At 37.9% G+C, this 20,347-nt stretch overlaps 1 protein-coding gene across 1 annotated transcript in view; it reads left to right on the top strand.

Moving 5' to 3' along the window:
• Positions 1–20,347, top strand: part of LOC124615852 (beta-hexosaminidase subunit beta-like) — a 171,253-nt gene that overhangs the window by 114,745 nt on the left and 36,161 nt on the right. The window contains exons 5-6 of the mRNA XM_047144008.1: positions 3,163–3,278; positions 6,104–6,314. Coding sequence (XP_046999964.1) covers positions 3,163–3,278; positions 6,104–6,314 — 327 coding nt within the window. The remainder of the gene's footprint in view (positions 1–3,162; positions 3,279–6,103; positions 6,315–20,347) is intronic.

Below are 20,347 nucleotides of genomic sequence, written 5' to 3'. Positions count from 1 at the left end.
TATCTATCTTTGCTACAATAATGTGTTCACTATGCTGTTTATAGTAGCTAACCCGCATTCCTATTTTTTTTTTATTCATTATTAAGCCTACTCCTGCATTACCCCTATTTGATTTTGTATTTATAACCCTGTATTCACCTGACCAGAAATCTTGTTCCTCTTGCCACTGAACTTCACTAATTACCACCATATCCAACTTTAACCCACCCATTTCCCATTTTAAATTTTCTAACCTACCTGCCTGATTAAGGGATCTGACAATCCATGCCCCGATCCATAGAACGCCAGTTTTCTTTCCCCAGATAACGACGTCCTCCTGAGTAGTCCCCTCCCGGAGATCTGAATGGGAGACTATTTTACCTCCGGAATATTTTACCCAAGAGGACACCATCATCATTTAACCATACAGTAAAGGTGCATGCCCTCAATAAAAATTATGGCTGTAGTTTACCCTTGCTTTCAGCCGTTCGTATTACCAACACAGCAAGGCCATTTTGGCTAGTGTTACAAGGCCAGATCAGTCAGTCAATCATCCAGACTGGTCCCCCTGCAACTACTGAAAAGGCTGCTGCCCCTCTTCAGGAACCACACATTTGTCTGGCCTCTAGACAGATACCCCTCTGTTGTGGTTGCACCTACGGTACGGCTATCCGTATCACTGAGACACGCAAGACGCCCCCTCCAACATCAAGGTTCATGGTTCAGGGGGGGGAAGTTGCCCCTATATACACATTTAATATGGCTTGTGCACTAGTGTTCTAACTTCCCATAAGCCCCACTAATAGTTAGCAGGCGAACATCCACATACTGCTACAATAGTTTACTGTTGAACATCTATGAGCAGTAAAAGCCTAACCACACTGTTCACAGTCTTTCAGATAAACTGAACAGACACTGTCATTGCTTCAACACATGGCCTGTTGGTGTAACACTTATGTCACTGTTAAGGTGATGCATTGTTGTCATTCTAACCAATACAGGTTCCTCGTCTGAAACTCTGCCGTGGACTGACTGTCTTGTGACCAAAAATCGGGCCCTTATATATCATCACAATAGTGGTTACTGAAACTACACATTGTTTGAAGTTAAATTTACAGAAATTACAATTAAAACTTAACTCATTAAATTAAATGAATACATCAAAAAATTATGTCTTTTTAGCAGTTTCTTCTACTACAAGAGTAAGGCCGAATAATTTGTTTAAATCATGAAATTAACATACATAGTTATGTAAACAATACATAAAAATAAAGATGAGGTGACTTACCGAACAAAAGCGCTGGCAGGTCGATAGACACACAAACAAACACAAACATACACACAAAATTCAAGCTTTCGCAACAAACTGTTGCCTCATCAGGAAAGAGGGAAGGAGAGGGGAAGACGAAAGGAAGTGGGTTTTAAGGGAGAGGGTAAGGAGTCATTCCAATCCCGGGAGCGGAAAGACTTACCTTAGGGGGAAAAAAGGACAGGTATACACTCGCACACACGCACATATCCATCCACACATACAGACACAAGCAGACATATTTAAAGACAAAGAGTTTGGGCAGAGATGTCAGTCGAGGCAGAAGTGTAGTGGCCTCTACACTTCTGCCTCGACTGACATCTCTGCCCAAACTCTTTGTCTTTAAATATGTCTGCTTGTGTCTGTATGTGTGGATGGATATGTGCGTGTGTGCGAGTGTATACCTGTCCTTTTTTCCCCCTAAGGTAAGTCTTTCCGCTCCCGGGATTGGAATGACTCCTTACCCTCTCCCTTAAAACCCACTTCCTTTCGTCTTCCCCTCTCCTTCCCTCTTTCCTGATGAGGCAACAGTTTGTTGCGAAAGCTTGAATTTTGTGTGTATGTTTGTGTTTGTTTGTGTGTCTATCGACCTGCCAGCGCTTTTGTTCGGTAAGTCACCTCATCTTTATTTTTATATATAATTTTTCCCACGTGGAATGTTTCCTTCCATTATATGTAAACAATACTTTTGACAAAACTGTTAGTTATATTGGAATTAATTAAGGGCTGGCTTTGGTAACATGTTTCTGAAGAGAACCAAATAGACACTTTGAGATTACTAGTATTTCGTCTTCCAAATGTTTACAATTATTACAGAATTTATATTTGTTTGTATGTCGACAATAGAATTTATGTTATGGAACAATTACTGATTTCACCCTATAATGAACGATACTCACTAGGAATAGTCAAAAGAAAATTAGAAAATCAATTAAATATGTAAAACTAAGAACAAAATTAGATCTGATGTTAAATTCTTTAAAACTAAGGGCCAACCTTTCTCTTATATGAAAATGCACATTAAATTCGTGTGTGCTAATGGTAAATATTTAAAAGCAACTAAACGAATTTAAGGAGGCAGATGGCAAAACAAGAGGGGAAGTAAAATTATCCCAGTTTGCCTCGTTGCAGCATGTTATTAAAGATTGATAGTTTGTAGTTGAGAAGGAGGTGGATATTGCACAAAATGAGTAGTTAGAAGAAAGGAATTTTTAAATAATAATTCATATTGTGAACTGGGTTTATTTTAGGTAGTGGATGATATTTAGCAGTGCACCTTTTGCTCCAAGAGAGAAATGATGACTGGTCTAAAATAGCTCATTTAGGTCTGCTGGTTACTGAGAAATCGATGGTGCCAGAGTTTCAGTATTCTGATAATTAATTTTACATGACAGAAACTGGTACCAAACAAGGAGAAGTATTTCCACACCTGCCAGGAGCAAAGCATTGGTTTATGTCAAACACATAGTTCTTATGGAGCAGTAGCACATTTTCTTGAATGTGATGCCTCAATGGTAAAAGCTCACACTGAAAAAATCTAATCCAGATTATACCAGTGATTAATATAAGGCATGAACTGTGACAAGAAAGGCAACCTTCCAGGTATGGGCATATGCATGGAGAACATTTGTCACTTTGATCTAGATAAAAATTTGTGCTGTCATAGTTAAATATTGCAGTAAGTACATTGCTAAGAAGAAAGAATTACAAGCAATAATAAGTATAATAATCTAATGTGATTCAGTGTCCCATTTATACTTTTGCTCAAGTGACTGGAGTTCATCTTATCATTTCCTTCTGTTTGAGTTTCAACTCACTGCTAATTATTCTTTAAATGATTTCAATTACAAATGTAATCACTTTGTCTTTTTCAGTGAAAAGGGTTCTTATGACAAAAGGAAATATGTATATAGTCCTGGTGACGTTGCTGAAGTAATTGAGTATGCTCATCAAAGAGGAATAAGAGTTGTTCCAGAATTTGATTCTCCTGGTATGTAATAAATAACTCATTTTCCTCTTTCATAAATCATTTACTAAAATAATATTTATAATACCATAACATCTTCTGTATCTCTTCTGAGTTTCATTATGCAATCTCTGAGCTTATATTTCAATGTTTTATTTTGTTGTAGTTGTTGTGGTCTTCAGTCCTGAGACTGGTTTGATGCACCTCTCCAGGCTACTCTATCCTGTACAAGCCTCTTCATCTCTGAGTAGCTACTGCAACCTACATCCTTCTGAATCTGCTTAGTGTATTCATCTCTTGGTCTCCCTCTACAATTTTTACCCTCCACACTGCCTTCCAATACTAAATTGGTGATCCCTTGATGCCTCTGAACATGTCCTACCAACCGGTCACTTCTTCTAGACAAGTTGTGCCACAAATTCCTCTTCTCCCCAATCCTATTCAGTACCTCCTCATTAGTTACATGATCTACCCATCTATTCTTCGGCATTCTTCTGTTGCATCACATTTCAAATGGTTCTATTCTCTTCTTGTCTAAACTGTTTATCATCAAAGTTTCACATCCATACATGACTATACTCCATACAAATACTTTTAGAGAAGACTTCCTGACACTTAAATCTATACTCGATGTTAACAAATTTCTCTTCTTTAGAAATGCTTTTCTCACCATTGCCAGACTACATTTTATATCCTATCTACTTCAACCATCATCAGTTATTTTGCTCCCCAAATAGCAAAACTCATCTACTACTTTAAGCATCTCATTTCCTAATGTAGTTCCCTCAGCATTACTCGATGTAATTAGACTGCATTCCATTATCCTTGTTTTGCTTTTGTTGATGTTCATCTTATGTCCTCCTTTCAAGACACTGTCCATTCCATTCAACTGCTCTTCCAGATCCTTTGCTGTCTCTGACAGAATTACAATGTCACTGGCAAACCTCAGAGTTTCTATTTCTTCTCCATGGATTTTAATTCCTACTCCAAACTTTTCTTTTGTTTCCTTTACTGCTTGCTCAATATACAGATTGAATAACAGCGGGGATAAGCTACAACCCTGTCTTACTCCCTTCCCAACCACTGCTTCCATTTCATGCCCCTTGACTCTTATAACTGCCATCTGGTTTCTGTACAAATTGTAAATAGCTTTTCGCTCCCTGTATTTTACCCCTGCCACTTTCAGAATTTGAAAGAGAATATTCCAGTCAACATTGTCAAAAGCTTTCTCTAAGTCTACAAATGCTAGAAACATATGTTTGCCTTTCCTTAATCTATCTTCTAAGATAAGTCATAGGGTCAGTATTGCCTCACATGTTCCAACATCTCTACGGAATCCAAACTGATCTTCCCCAATATTGGCTTCTACCAGCTTGTTCATTTGTCTGTAAAGAATTTGTGGCAGTATCTACATCTACATCTACATCTACATATATACTCCACTAGCCACCAAGCAGTGTGTGGCGTAGGGCACAGTTCGTGCCAAACTCATATTTCCCCCCCTCTGTGCAACTTGCGGATTGCGCGGGGGAAAAACGACTGTCTGAACATCTCAGTATGAGCTCTAATTTCCCTTATCTCTGAAAGGTGATCATTGCGTGATTTAAAAGTTGGTGGTAATAATACATGCTCTACATCCTTGGTGAAGATTGGATTTTGCAATTTAGTGAGCAGCCCCTTCTATTTAGCGCGCTGTCTATCTGCAAGTGTGTCCCACTTCAAACTTTCTATGAGATTTGTAATGCTCTCACAATGGCTAAATGTACCAGTCATGAATCTTGCCACTCTTCTTTGGACTTTCTCAATCTCTTGAATCAGACCCAACCGGTAAGGGTCCCATACAGATGAACAATACTCTAAGACTGGATGAACTAACGTATTGTAAACTATTTCCTTTGTTGAAGGACTGCATCACTTCAGGATTCTACCAATAAACTGCAATTTAGAGGTGATCTTACCCATTACTTGTGTAATCTGATCATTCCATTTGAGATCAGTTTGAATAGTCTTGACAGATGTTACTGCTTCCAAAGACTGGGTGTTTATTTTGTACTTGTACATTATTGGGGATTTTCGTCTTGTTGCTTTTGTTGTGCACTGGTTATTAAATTTTCACTGTTGGACATATTTTATCAAGGTAAAATTTCTTTGTGAGAGTGTAAATGATGTTTATCACATGCTACTAGTATACAATGTATTATACTAGCATAATTATTCTAAAATGCTCAACTTCTTGCACTCAGTCATAGCATAAAGTGCAAATGCTCCATTTGCTTGTATGCAATTATTAATACACTTCACACTATATATACTGAATCCTACATTATCTTATTTCATGCACTTCAAAAGTAAACTAGCACATGCTCTTTAAAGTTCCATATTTGGGTCTGTTTCCTCTTTCCCCAACAGAGCTTAAAAATTGGGCTCTTTTGCTTAGAAAAATGGGTGGAAATGCAGCATTTGACTTTAGTGTTTGCTCCACAAGGCTGCCTAGTAACACATGATACAGTCTCACTCAGTGACATTTTAAATACCTAGAATCTAATCTACATTAAACAGGTTTAACACACATCAGGCTCTTAGGGTACCAATATATCTTTGTAAATTTGTTCTGATTAATATAAAGACTGATTAAGTTTTGTTTTCTGGATAAGCTTATTGTGATTTTCGACAGAGTTTTACTGCATTACCTTTAATATTAAAAAAATGTTCTTATACCAGATTTTTTTCATTTAAGAAACCAGCTTTTATTGTCAGTCACAGATGTTAATAATTACTGTGTTGCTGATTGTATAGGTGCAGGCTAGATTTAATTATAAAATATATGTTATTTATGTATAATTCTTCAGGGCACACAACATCCTGGGGAAAAAGTTATCCTGACCTGCTGACAACATGTTACAATAATGAAACTGGGTCTCCAGATGGAACATATGGACCAATTGACCCCACAAAGAACTTCACATATGAATTTCTTCAGACATTGTTTCAAGAAATTGTGGATGTATTCCCTGACGAGTATTTCCATATTGGTGGTGATGAAGTAGGATTTGACTGTTGGTAAGTATAAAATAAAAAATGGTAGGTTTACAACAGTCTACTGGTTGCATCAAAATTTTACTTTTACTAGGTGTCGATACTGACCAAGTGTGTCTTCATCAAAAAATTCACAGTTACATGTAGTAACTGATGAATGAATTTAAGAGCAATAATGCTCTCATCACATAAAGTACTTCATTAAGAAGTTAGTATTAAAACTACACAAAATGAAAGACAGTGAACCTGACATAAAGGTGGTAACTGCCAGTTGCATCCAGGTGCACATGAATATGATGCCACCTTCAGTGACTGTTATCTTTTGCAGTCCAAAATGGCATGTACCATGCTATTCCATGCAGCTATAATTCATGGCAGCCGTCAGCTTTATCAGAGTTACAGTGTTTTTAATGTTATATGGTTTTAATGTGAACTATTAAGAAGTATTTTATATGATGAGAGCATTTCTTCTCTCAGATTTATTCAACAATTACTATACACAATCATGAATTTTCTGATGAACACAAATAAATATAGCTAGTGTCTAAATCTGGTAAAAGTAAATTTTTTTTCCAAGTGGTTGGATGTTTTATGCCTGTCAAATTCTTGGACAGTTGCTGTCTTACAGCCATGTTTAAAATTGTATAAAATTAGACAGGAATCAGGATAATGATCTTCAGATCAAAGACAAAATATGTACATTTTTAAGAAGTATATGATCTGAAATTTTCTCATGCTTTAGAAATGGCCTTCCTCATTGGAGGAGGTGAAACATGATTTTTTTTTCCATCTTGGCTGCAACATTCATTGGTTGGCAGAAGTTGTGAATGCATTAATTGGATTTCGAGTCCACATCAGATGACTTATCATGTTCAGAAAAGGTGCTACATCACGTTTTATCAAAATTTTCATGATTCTCAAAGAAAATCAATTTGGTTTGATAGTTATTAAGAGATGAAGCCATGAGAAAGAAAAATAAAGGCATGGTTCAACCAGATTCAAATATGGTGGATGTCAGAGCAGAAAGTAAGCATTCTGAGAGGCCATAAACCAAATATAGTGTAGCTGTTGCTAATAGGGTGTGAAATCTGATAATGAGGGATAATTGTTGGATCAAGTGAAAGATTGCTGAATGGTTTGAGAGCATCAGATATTACCAGGAAACAGTGCCATTGGCCAAGTGCCAGGTACTGCTCATTGTTAAAGGCTCTAAGGCACTGCAAACTATATCATAAAAATATTTTTCAGTAATATGTTACAGAATTTAAATTATGAGGAAACATTTGGAATGTATCCCATGTGGATTTAAATCATGGCATTTGGCTTCTTTGGAAAGTCAATATCAAGTTGTTTCTTTGAACAGTCTATTCTTAATGTTGTGTCTTGAAATGCTGGTGAGTTTCATGTGGCAAGGTTTGCAAACATGGCTTCTGCAAAGTACAGCTCTTATGGGCTTTCACAAGGTTTAGTTTGTAGAACCAAGCAATGGAAAATCCAGGATGGAATGTAATAATATTATGAAAAGGAAAGTTGCTACTCATCAGATAGTGGAGATGCTAAGTCACAGATAGCCAGAGCAAAAAGACTGCCACAAATAAAGCTTTCAGCCATAAAGGCCTTTGTCATCAACAAGACACACACACACACACACACACACACACACACACACACACACACACACATTCACGCAAATGCAACTCTGCCTGAGACTGCACTCATGGGAATTGTATTTGCGTGAGAGGGGGGGAAAGATAGATAGATAGATAGATAGAGAGAGAGAGAGAGAGAGAGAGAGAGAGAGAGTTTGTGCATGTGTGTGTGTGTGTGTCTATTGTTGATGAAGGCCTTTATGGCCGAAAGCTTTATTTGTGACAGCCTTTTGTTGTGGCTATCTGTGATTCAGCATCTCCACTGTATGGTGAGTAGCAACTTTCCTTTTCATGATATTGTTTGTAACACCTAAGGGTGTCCTACCAATCTCCAAGTGATTTTCATGTTCCCTTGCTTACAGTGAAAGGGAATCAGCAGAGTAGCTGAACCCTCACTCCCAAATTCCTGTCTCTCTACATCTTCATTATTCTTCATTGTGTCATTAATTGACACTTAGTAATCAGGTTTAACAGCAAGCAAGAATCTGACCAACATGAACATCTGCAGCAAGTCAGTGGAATGTGCAAGCTGTAGCAAGTCAGTGGAATGTGCAAGAATACCTGTTGGTGATGTGTAAAGGGCGTGACAAAATAATATCTAGTGAGAAAGCACACAAAACTGTTTGTCCCTTGCTGTGCAGCCCTTCTTATGTCAACCCATAAACCACTGGCTGCCATCTCATCACCACACTAGCGACCAGTCGGTACATCTGCTGCTTGGATTACCAATCTCTGTGTAAGCTGGCAGAGTGGAGCAGTAATGTCATCCGAAGAATGGGATGGCAAACCTCGCAATGAAACCACAGAGGGATTAGTCACTGCATGCCACAATGATGAATGAGAATTCTGGTGTAGTCAAACTTCATAGAGTTTCACTATACCACTGCAATTGATGGTCTACCTGCAGCTGAGCAGAGGAACACTCAGCCCAGTTCGCAGTCAATGATCAAGGTGACAGGATTGTCTTAGGTAGGCCACCAGTGTACTAAATTCTTAGGCAGGACCTAATGTGAACATTATGTCAGTTATACTTCAAGTGAAGAGTCTTGCAAATTTGTCTGATACTGTAATTTGTCTAATACTTTAATATTCAGGGACAGTCATAAATATTCAGAACATTCCTGTGGAAATGCGTTGTACCAACTTAAGTAAACTGTCATACCTATACAGGGCTATTACAAATGATTGAAGCGATTTCATAAATTCACTGTAGCTCCATTCATTGACATATGGTCACGACACACTACAGATACGTAGAAAAACTCATAAAGTTTTGTTCGGCTGAAGCTGCACTTCAGGTTTCTGCCGCCAGAGCGCTCAAGAGCGCAGTGAGACAAAGTGGCGACAGGAGCTGAGAAAGCATATGTCGTGCTTGAAATGCACTCACATCAGTCAGTCATAACAGTGCAACGACACTTCAGGACGAAGTTCACAAAGATCCACCAACTGCTAACTCCATTTGGCGATGGTATGCGCAGTTTAAAGCTTCTGGATGCCTCTGTAAGGGGAAATCAACAGGTTGGCCTGCAGTGAGCGAAGAAACGGTTGAACGCGTGTGGGCAAGTTTCACGCGTAGCCCACAGAAGTCAACGAATAAAGCAAGCAGGGAGCTATTTTCATCTTTCAACAGGATGGTGCTCCACCCCACTTCAATCATGATGTTCGGCATTTCTTAAACAGGAGATTGGAAAACCGATGGATTGGTCGTGGTGGAGATCGTGATCAGCAATTCATGTCATGGCGTCCACGCTCTCCCAACTTAACCCCATGCGATTTCTTTCTGTGGGGTTATGTGAAAGATTCAGTGTTTAAACCTCCTCTACCAAGAAACGTGCCAGAACTGCGAGCTCGCATCAACGATGCTTTCGAACTCATTGATGGGGACATGCTGCGCCGAGTGTGGGAGGAACTTGATTATCGGCTTGATGTCTGCCGAATCACTAAAGGGGCACATATCGAACATTTGTGAATGCCTAAAAAAACTTTTTGAGTTTTTGTATGTGTGTGCAAAGCATTGTGAAAATATCTCAAATAATAAAGTTATTGTAGAGCTGTGAAATCGCTTCAATCATTTGTAATAACCCTGTACTTATTAAAGTGAACTAATATTTTTATGTTGTACTTCCATGCAATCTCCTCCCAGACCAAACCGAAGAATCAACCATTGTACCTGTGACTGTATTTTCGCCCGGCACAATAGGGACATGACCAGTAGTGAGATGTGAAAGCCATCAACATCTGAGTTGCTGCCACTGTCATTGATGGATACAGCATCCCTACTTTCCTGAGATAGCACATGTGGTGGATTTGGGCCAACTTGTGCTGTCTCTGACATGGAGGAAGGATTACTATCTTGGATTCTGTGAGTTAAGATTTCTCCATCTCAACACCCCTCACAGGGAGGTAGGTCACTGAGGTGATTCAGCCTCCCAGCACAGTGATGGCACTGCCAGGAGTGATTGAATGTTGGAGCCATGATCCCTGTGACCAGTGGACAGAACTGTGGAATCTGCAAGGGATTTGCACATGCCATATGCATAGGAGGTACAAAAGAAACATTAACACCTGTCTTAAGCAACACCAAGAATAATTTTTACCTGGGCAACATGGAGAAATCAGAAGTAACTGAACATGCATCCAGACCAGGGGACTATAAAATTCATTTCTCTGATACCATGGTTTCACCGAGAGGTATCATTACTGTAGTAAGATGTACCAGAGAAGCCATAAAAGTTGATAATCACAAAAGCAATTTTAACACAAAAGGAGGAGGATTGAAATTAGACAACTTCTGGGTGTCAGTACTAAATAAAGATCCATAACTGGGACCAGCATGACTCCATGATCTTAAGCAATGGTCTGATGACATAACACACCATTACCTGGATACGTATAAACAGTTTGGCTTACAGAGCTTGTTTCAGATTGTAACTGTTTTTTTTTTTTTTTTTTTTTTTTTTTTTTGAGTCTTTATAGCCGCTTTAACTACTTGCTGAATCTTTGTGGCCTATGGTAATGTCTCCAGAATTGGCAGATGAAATATTAGGCAGAGAAATATGCCTTGGACCAAGGTCTAATGACCATAAAACAAATATCTCCAAAAATTCAAATACAGGCCATGAAATCCTGTAATTATGAGGTAGTTGCTGCCACACTGCTGCTGCTGAGGGGCGATCTGGTGGTGCTAGAAGATGACACACTTGAGGTCTGGGTTGAGGGCTGTAAGAACCAGGAAGCCCCGACAAGTGCTTTTTATGTGGAAGATGGTTTTGACAGCACCTTCATTTCACCCTGTATGTGGTTCAATGTGCTTAAAAATATTATTAGGATACCCTCAGTTGATATCAACTGGATTGTTGTCTTCATTCTGTCCTTAAAAATGCCACCAGCCACTCTGTATTCCCATGGGTTGTGGATAGGAAGGGACAGAAAAGATGTAGTGGATGATATGTTGTTCACAAAACATTTTGAAGGAGGCAGGCATGAAGTGGGAAGCACTACCCATTACTACTGACCTGACCCTCGATGGTTATGACTTAAGTCAGTGCTTAATTGTGGCCTCTGTTGTTGTAGAATATGTGGGAATTTTGAAAATTAGTCCATGACTGAAAGCCACAATGTGTTAAAAATGGGGTCTTTGAAGTCAATGTCAACCAGTTTCCAAGTGTGGGATGTTCGGGGCCATGGAGGTAAACTATCCAGGGGAATAGCTTACTATGGGTCATACAGTCTTTACAATAGACAAAATAATGAGCAAGGATCTTCTTGCAGATTGGCATGATGGCTGGTAGGCTTGTACTCAAAGTAAGAGCCATAGATTTATAAGATCAGAGCCCATCAGTGTAAGTGCTGAGCTGTATTATCTGAAAATGAAGATCTAGGAGCAAACAGTGCCAACAGAGCCTTCTGGTCTACCTCTAGGTGAAACTTGATACCACAGAGGTAAATAAATAATCACCAGGCCCTTTTTTTCCTATTTGCTCATAATTCTGCCAAGCTAAGTTCAAAATCTTGGATGCCTACACATTGGTGTGCTCATAGCTGTCTTGTTCACTGTGTGACAAAACTGCCCAGAGCCTGCAGAGTATGGGACTTGACAATCTGCAGGTTTTCATGCTTGTTTGCTGGACTGAAATGTTTTGTCAAATTCCAGTGACCACACAAACATTGCAACTTTCTTCCAAAATACGTTGGTTGGGTGTGAGATCTGTGCTACATTGGCAATTAATGTACTGGAATAGTTTACTTATCCCATGGATGATTTAGTTCCTTCAGATTACAAGGTGAAGGTATGCTTTCATTGGCTTGTATATGCTGTCAGTTAGCAAGAATAATCTTGTTGCCGATTATGCAACTTAGATATCCCACAGAGTGTTAGAAAAAGTGAATTTTATTTATGGTACATTGCATTTCAGACCTACATTTTGCAATGTAGTGAACAGCATGCATGCATTCTGCAGATGTGTGCATGTGTTAGCACACATGACAATTATTTAGTCAGGATAATTGAAACATACAGGAATACTGCTGATAAGATGTTCTACATAGTGCTGAAAGGTGGTAGGTGTCCTGTAAATCCCAAATGGGAACCTTTGTAATTGATGTAAACATAATGTTGTGTTTAAAACCTGTTGAGACTGTGGATGCAATGGGGATTGTAACTATGTGTCAAATGGATTGATCTTGGTGTAGCATTCAACTCATTATATTTGGAAAAGAAGTCATGTTGGGAATCAGGAATGCTTCCTCAACAGCTTAAAGAGTTTACTGCCCTGAAGTCCTCCATGCAGGAGCTGGGTGAGATTTACATAATGATGTTTCATTCCTGTAAGCAGTCAGATTCCATCTTAACTCTGTTATGGAGAATTTGGGGTATGGGTCGAGATTGGGCATAGCTGGGAAAAGCATTCAGCTTAATGTGAATCTGGCTCATATGTTTTTTGCACAACCTAACACAGAAAATGAACGGTCTGAGAATTTTTTTGCATAATTCATCAACTACTTAAAACAAAATATCCATGCACGCTATGTGGATTTTCTTGCTAATTGAGAATCAGAGTTGATAGTGATGTGATTGCTGCATTCTGTGACAAATATCTTATAAAGAGATCACTATATCAACAGTTGCTACACCCGCATGGACTATTGGATTAGAGTTATGAGCAGTGTGCTGTCAACAGTAGCTACACTTGCTGTAAATAGGGAAAATGTTGTGTAGTGCAGAATTCATAAATGCAGATATTCTATGTAATATTCAACAAGTAAAACTATACATTTATAGTCTGCAGAGAAAGGTTATCACAAATAATATTTTTTGGAGAATTATCAAATGGTTTTTTGGACTTCTTTTTTATTGCAAAGACAATGGTTGGATATAATATATTATTTCATTTCTTGTTCTCTTATGAGATAGTATGGAACAGCCCAGCTAAGACATATCTGAAGATTTTGAGTGACCCAATACAAACAAACTGTAAATTCTAAAAATAAACTTCATGTACCTATAATGATTTTTCATTCTTCAGCAGAGTGTTTGCTGATTTAAAACTTCCTGGTAGATCAAAATTGTATGACACAACAAGACTTGAATCTGAAAATATTGCCTGTACCCACTGGGCTCTTTGGGCACAGCACACAACCTGCCCTCTATTTCCTCTTTCATCATATTGGTTTGTTTAATATTAATCTGACTACAAGCCTGCCTAATGTTTGAGAAAAATAACTTTCTACTGTGGTCTGGCTTCCATTACACAAGAGCGTAATAAGAATTTTAAAAGTGAATATAATTCTGAATATTATTTTCAAACATTAGTTAAAATCATTTCCACCATTAATGGCTGAACATAATTTATATTACAGGTATTTAAATCACTATCAACAGTATAGGCCAAAGATGCTGTTTGTAACTTGGATATGAAAAACTGTAAGGACATGGAAAACCTGAAAAATATCTTGAAGCTCTGATAGACACACTTAAGTGAAATAATTTTAGATAGTTTTCTGCTGTTATCAAAAAAGTCTAAAAGTAAGACTTCAATAAACTTGAATTTGCTGCATAACGGCGGAGTATTGTCACCACCACTCTGTTAACTGGTGGTGCTGCAGTTAGAAAATGCTAGAAATGTTGTAATAGTTAAAATCATGACATGGAGGATGCAAGGTTTCTATAAATGGTAACTGAATTAATGTCTGATACATATATTAACCCTTAAGTATACAAATTTACACTTCAGGCTCACTTCATCAGATACAGTGATTGCATTGGGCATGAAGCAAAACATGAGCGAGAGATGGTGGCTACTGATCTCACTTCTTTATAGCAAAAAGAAAAAAGATAATGTTACATAGTACCCTTCCCAAGTATAATGCTTCATAGTTATAGTGTTCAGTGCACATATTGTTTACCTGCATTTGACTGTGATTCAGTTTTTTTTCAGATTTCACTTTGCCATGAAATGTTTCTTACAAGGCGAAAAAAAAAAAAAATCATGAAAAACTGTAAATAAATTATCCCACTGGGATTCATATTCACATATCCTTTCCTCTCATTTGGGGATGCTATAATGACCCCTCGAATGCAGTATACTAGTCAAATGTCTGTGCCTAGCATTCCACCTAAGTGTCTCTTTCACTTAGAACAGTGTTTATACATAGATATACTTGACCACCTTTTCATAACACTTTCGTCATCTCCAGTTTTATAATACAGTTCATTAACACTGTATCAGTACAAAATTTTACAGTTGTTCACAGGTTCTGTACAATTCCTTACAGTGCTGGGGCAGCCTGCATATTATGGTATTCTGGGAACTATTTGAGTTTTATGCTCCTCCCTTTGGACAAGAAAACCCAGCAGAGCAGACATATGGTCCTCATTCTCCACCTATTTTAGATTCTAGAACAAAATTTGAATAAGATTAAAAAAATGAAGCTTTTACAATTAATATCAGTACAAACATTCCTTACAGTGGACAACTTTGAAAACAACAGAATTTCATCAATTTAAAGGCTTTATATTTCAGTCTTTTGATCATTTAGGTTTCAAAAAATTTCCTCATAGAGTTATAAAATCGTGTTCAAATTATTAATTTTAACCAACTACTGTCATCTCGAAGTGTCATAGGATTTCATCAAACACTGTTGGAAGTTACTGTAGGGTGGAGGTGTGGCAGCTTGAACCTGTTGCTGTATGTTGATGTAATGCCCAGCATGAACACACTGTCAGGTCTCGAAACCCGGACCCACAGTCTCACAGCTGCAAGGGTGGAGCTCTGTCAGCCAGGTCATGTAGGCACTGTCCTCCACTCCAGTGTTCAGCACTACAGTTCATCTTACAGTCTGTAACATGGTTGCTTTGCTTGTTTCATTCAATAACAAATCCACAAATAGTTTGTTAAGGATTGATGCCCTCATTAGCCTTTGTAAAACACAGCATTTGTCACAGAGTAGGCACTACATAAGCATCCGGCTACAGTGGCTGTATGAGCATGAACACTCTCTCAGAAACATTTATGCTGCAGATGTGCATCATTCATTCATTCAGCATCCAGTGTAAGACAGGACTGCACATTGTTGTACTGAATGAGTTCCATCCATTCCAAACACATTGGCTCTTAGATTTTGACTGTAGTAAAGTAACACTGTTTTTGTGTAGCACTTTCACTACAGTTTACACAATTACACTTTGCATTATCAGGACAGATTGAAGCATCAATGGACACATTATTTCCAATCTCCATTGTCTTTTCCTGAACACTTTCTGCTTGTATACTGACATCTCACCACAGTTTGCACATTATACTGGCTAATGTTCAAAACTACACTTTGTTCTACCACTAACTACTGTTAATTTACAGTTACAGTTAGCTCAAAACCATTCATTCTGATTGCTGTCACTAACACATTTTGCAAGTAAAATCCATGTTCACACAAATTAATCATTTTCACCATTTTTTTCAATGTCAGTTTCATTCACATGAAATAGTTCATATTTTGATACAGTGTGAATATCAGTGTATGTATTTATTTATATTTCCTTTGACTTCTTAGCACCACATGTCAAGTTTTTCTGATCAATTGACCCACAGGACTGGTATCCAGACTCTGACCTAACTTTACAATAATTCTCACTTATATTTGTTAATTAAAATATCATGCTCTCATTTACTGCTGTCATTAACCTATAGCACCACTGCATATGTTCTTCATTTATAAAAAAATAAAAAATAAAAAAGTGAGCCACAGTTCCTACAACAAAGTTAAATTGAGATAGTTCCACAATTATGCAAAAGCATGCACTCAAATGGCATGACTTCATCTAAATCTGATATCTCTTTTACACTTGAAATCCCAATATCATCAGAGATGACTCATGGTGCTTTTAAGGTCCTAATATGCCACACACATGATCTTCCTTCTCCATAATTCTGTCTGAGCCTTTATTCTTGTACAGTTAGCATAACTGGATAACACATAACATATAAAATGTTCTAAAATGCTTGTACACCTATTCTTTTAAGTGATGACTGCTAAACCAAAAATGAAAGATAAATGAAAAATTCTATTTACGGTCTCCTTCATTGTTTAACTTCTTTCCTTTTACTTCAGTCCATTATCTCACAACAGAAATATGAAGTTACTTTCTGTTGATATCCTTGAAGCATTTAATCCTCTGTCAAGTACAAACTTATTTGCAGAGATGCATTTTGCATTCTTGCTAGGTAATTCATAAGCAGTGAAGTTACTACTAGTCATTTACAACTACTATAAAAATGAAAATTCTTCAAACACTTACATACTAAACACAAACATGACATAACAAAGCAAGGAAAATTCTGTGTCTACTGTATCTGTGAAGAGCATCGGACCATCAGCCTAATTTCTCATTCAGCTAAAGTCTTGCTGGGTGTGTTGAATAGATGGCTATATGGCAAGTTGGATAGAGGGATCGCAGAGGAGCAGTTCGGATTTAGAAGAGGAAAAGGAACAAGACATGCTGTTAGCCTGTTAAGAACTATAGGGGAAAGATATATGGAAAAAGGTAGAGAAATCTTTGCTGTTTTTATAGATTTAGAAAAGGCTTTTGACAGAGTTCAGTGGAACAAGCTGATGGATATTTTGAAGAGGAAAGGAGTAGATTGGAAAGAGAGACAACTGATACAGAATCTATATTTACACCAGAAAGTAAGTATAAGTATTGGAAATGAAATATCAGAAGGAAGCAGCATTGGACAAGGTGTTAGGCAAGATTGTTGCCTTTCCCCACTGTTGTTTAACGCATACCTTGTAGAGATTATTGCGAAAGGGTTAGATGGGAAAAGAGGAATGTGTATTGGTGGAAAGAGAACAGAATGTATAAGATTTGCTGATGACATGGTGTTACTGGCAGAAAGTGAGTGGACGTGGAATATGGGATGTAAATAAACACAGCAAAAGCAAAGAGAATATTAAAATAGGAGAATCTACCATTAGCCAAGGAAGTGCATTTAAATATCTAGGAATATAAAATTTGAGATGTCATCTGGAGGTGAAAACTCAAATTGCCATAGTGAAGGAGGAATTCCACAGAAAGGGGAGACTCTTATATGGCAAATTAGATGAAGGTCTAAGGAAAAGGCTTGGCAAATGTTTTATCTGGAGTGTGGCACTGTGTGGGGCAGAAACATGGACGCTGAGATGAGAGGATGAAAAAAGGTTAGAAGCATTTGAGATGTGGATGTGGAGGAGAATGGAGAGAATAAGCTGGATGGAAAGAGTGAGTAATGAAAGAGTATTAGAAAGGGTTGGTGAGAGATGTCTGCTGAAGGTTGTAAGAGAAAGGAGAAAGAACTGGTTGGGACATTCATTGAGAAGGCAGTGCTTGCTAGCAGATGCTTTGGAAGGATTGGTTTGTGGGAGAAGACTGAGAGGTAGAAGGAGACACAAGATGATAGACAACATAAAGGGAAGAGGAAATTAAGCAGACCTGAAGAGGATGGCAGAAGACCGGACAGCCTGGAGAACTACCATGTGAAAACCTGTCTTTTGGCAGAACACTGATGATGATGGTGGTGATGACCTGTATGTATTAATGAATACACATCTTAAAATCTATGTAATGGTACAGTCTATTTATCTTATTAGCTTCCAAATCTGCCAAAAAATAGCTACAATTGTGTGGTATGTCAACTATCTTATAAGGATCTGAATAAATCATTTGCCACTTCTTGTTCCTTTTATTTAAGCATTGATGACTTAGGATGCTTTTTAGCAACACTGGGTCCATAACTGGCAATTTACAGTTTATGCACGTTTCTCTTTGATTCCCCATTATACCATTTTCCACATTTCCTTACTAACAACTTCTTTCTCAGTCCTCGGGATGGAATATGTGGTGTGAGAAAATGTTTCATGGAGCAAAACCTCAAGGTACATACTTTAATTGAACCTGGCCTTTCAGAAAAGATTTCTAGGTATTCCATTAATAGCTGAGTTAGATAATACTGCTTGTGTGCTATTTGAGTAATCTGATTCCTTCACCTTGGAGCTAATTAATTTCAGTCTACCAAGCTTATCCTTTTCTTCAGTTTCTGAATAATAATAATCTTTGTCTGATAAGTTGGTACTGATCTGTAGTGTTTGCAGCCCCTTGCACTTTGTCTGGATACTCTCACATTATTTGCCACATATTGCTCCATTTCATACCATATCCAGTGCAATTCTCCTCCCTCTGTATTCTATAGCAAATTCCTCATCCAGAAGATCAAATCAAGCCTTTTTCTCATGAAGGAAATCACATGCCAGAATGCAGGCCACTGACAATTCTTTTACCATGAGAAAAGAGCATTTTGTGGCTTCTCCTCTCATTCTCATCTCCACCTGCACCAGCTGCTTAATAATTTGAGACTGTGAGCCAGTGGCTCCACGCACCTTACAGTTTTGTACTGAATATGTACAGTTTCTGTGCCCAACTTATCACTTTGAATACGTTATAACTTAGGACACTGGCTGTCTCTCCTGTATCTATGTACTCATCCACAGGAATGCTACCTATTTTTACTTTTATAATTGTTTGTAACAACTCAGCTTCAGTGCTTTTGTGCTTGTGTTGTTCTGTTAGCAGTTGTTTCTGCGTAGCAATGCCATTGTTGTAGAACAGCATGTCTATGTTTTCATGCCTGCAAGGAGGTGTGCCCCTCTCCATCCATCGACCAACAGTGGGTAGAATATTGCGGTTGAATTTAGTTTGTTAGCCATGAGGGGCCCAGATGGTTTTTATCCATCACCTCCACTATTTGCACATTCTGGTTTGATTCAGGCAATTGTGGTTGATTTTTATTCACATTCTGCCCTGAATTCCTTTCATCATTTTGCTATGCATTGTTATTGTCACATGATGACTCTACATTTGTGTTCTACTGTGGTGCATAGCTATTGTGCCATTGGTTTCGACTTCTGCACCACTGTGGGGTGTTGTTATTTGTGGCATTAAATCTATCATAATAACATCATTTACAGTTAAATCATGGGTGACATTTCCATTCAGTGGCCGCCCATTACCTTGCTGATGCTCAAACCTTTTTCCATTGCCATTGTTATGGTTAGGATTAAAGTTTTTTTCTTTCATGCTTGCCCAGAGATGCTTAGTTGTTTCCATGATCTTTACTTGTTTTCATATCATCCTGTACCTGTTATAAATGAAACAGAGAACCATTAAGTGAAAGAAAGGGATATTTTATCTTTGTAAACCATTCAAGTTCAGATACTGTGACATATTTTAAACTATTAACTGTGTATGTCACTTTGTGCTATTCTATTTATAGTGAAGATGTATACTGTGATCAGATATCATAAAATTTGGATGTAGAATATTTTCAGGACTCATTTCAGATTTAGTGTCACATGAAAATATACCTGAGTCAAAGTAGTGCCTAAAGTGATAGTGTAGTCACTGCTACAGCATGTACTAGGCTGAGGGCAGGTCACAATAGGCGAACAGAACCCATTTAACCTACTGCTAGTAAGAGTATAGAAGTAGTGGTTCAGACAGCATATACTCTAGTGGATAGTTGGCTGCAAGCAGACAGAACAGTAATGGAAATGATATGTTCACTGCTGCCTTATCCTTTTGCTGGACAATTACAAATACTTGAAGAATGAGATAAAGAAAGAAACAGGCAATTAAACCATAAATTAGCCAAACATGGTAAAGAAAGGGACAGGCAATTTGAACAGAAATTAGCTGAACATGACAGAGAAAGGTACAGACAACTAGAATAGAAATTCCAAATGCGATAAGGAATGCAAAAGACCATCTGAACAGAAGCTAGCCAAGTGTGACATGAACTAATGTTACAAATATACGATCAGTACAAAAAGGTACAGTTCGAAATATCCAAAATGAAACAGACTTATCAGAATCTTCCAGAT

Source organism: Schistocerca americana, chromosome 5, assembly GCF_021461395.2.
Source record: "Schistocerca americana isolate TAMUIC-IGC-003095 chromosome 5, iqSchAmer2.1, whole genome shotgun sequence".
NCBI classification, from domain to species: domain Eukaryota; kingdom Metazoa; phylum Arthropoda; class Insecta; order Orthoptera; family Acrididae; genus Schistocerca; species Schistocerca americana.
The sequence above is the reverse complement of the archived record's forward strand: the minus strand, read 5'-3'. Positions and strand labels throughout refer to the sequence as shown.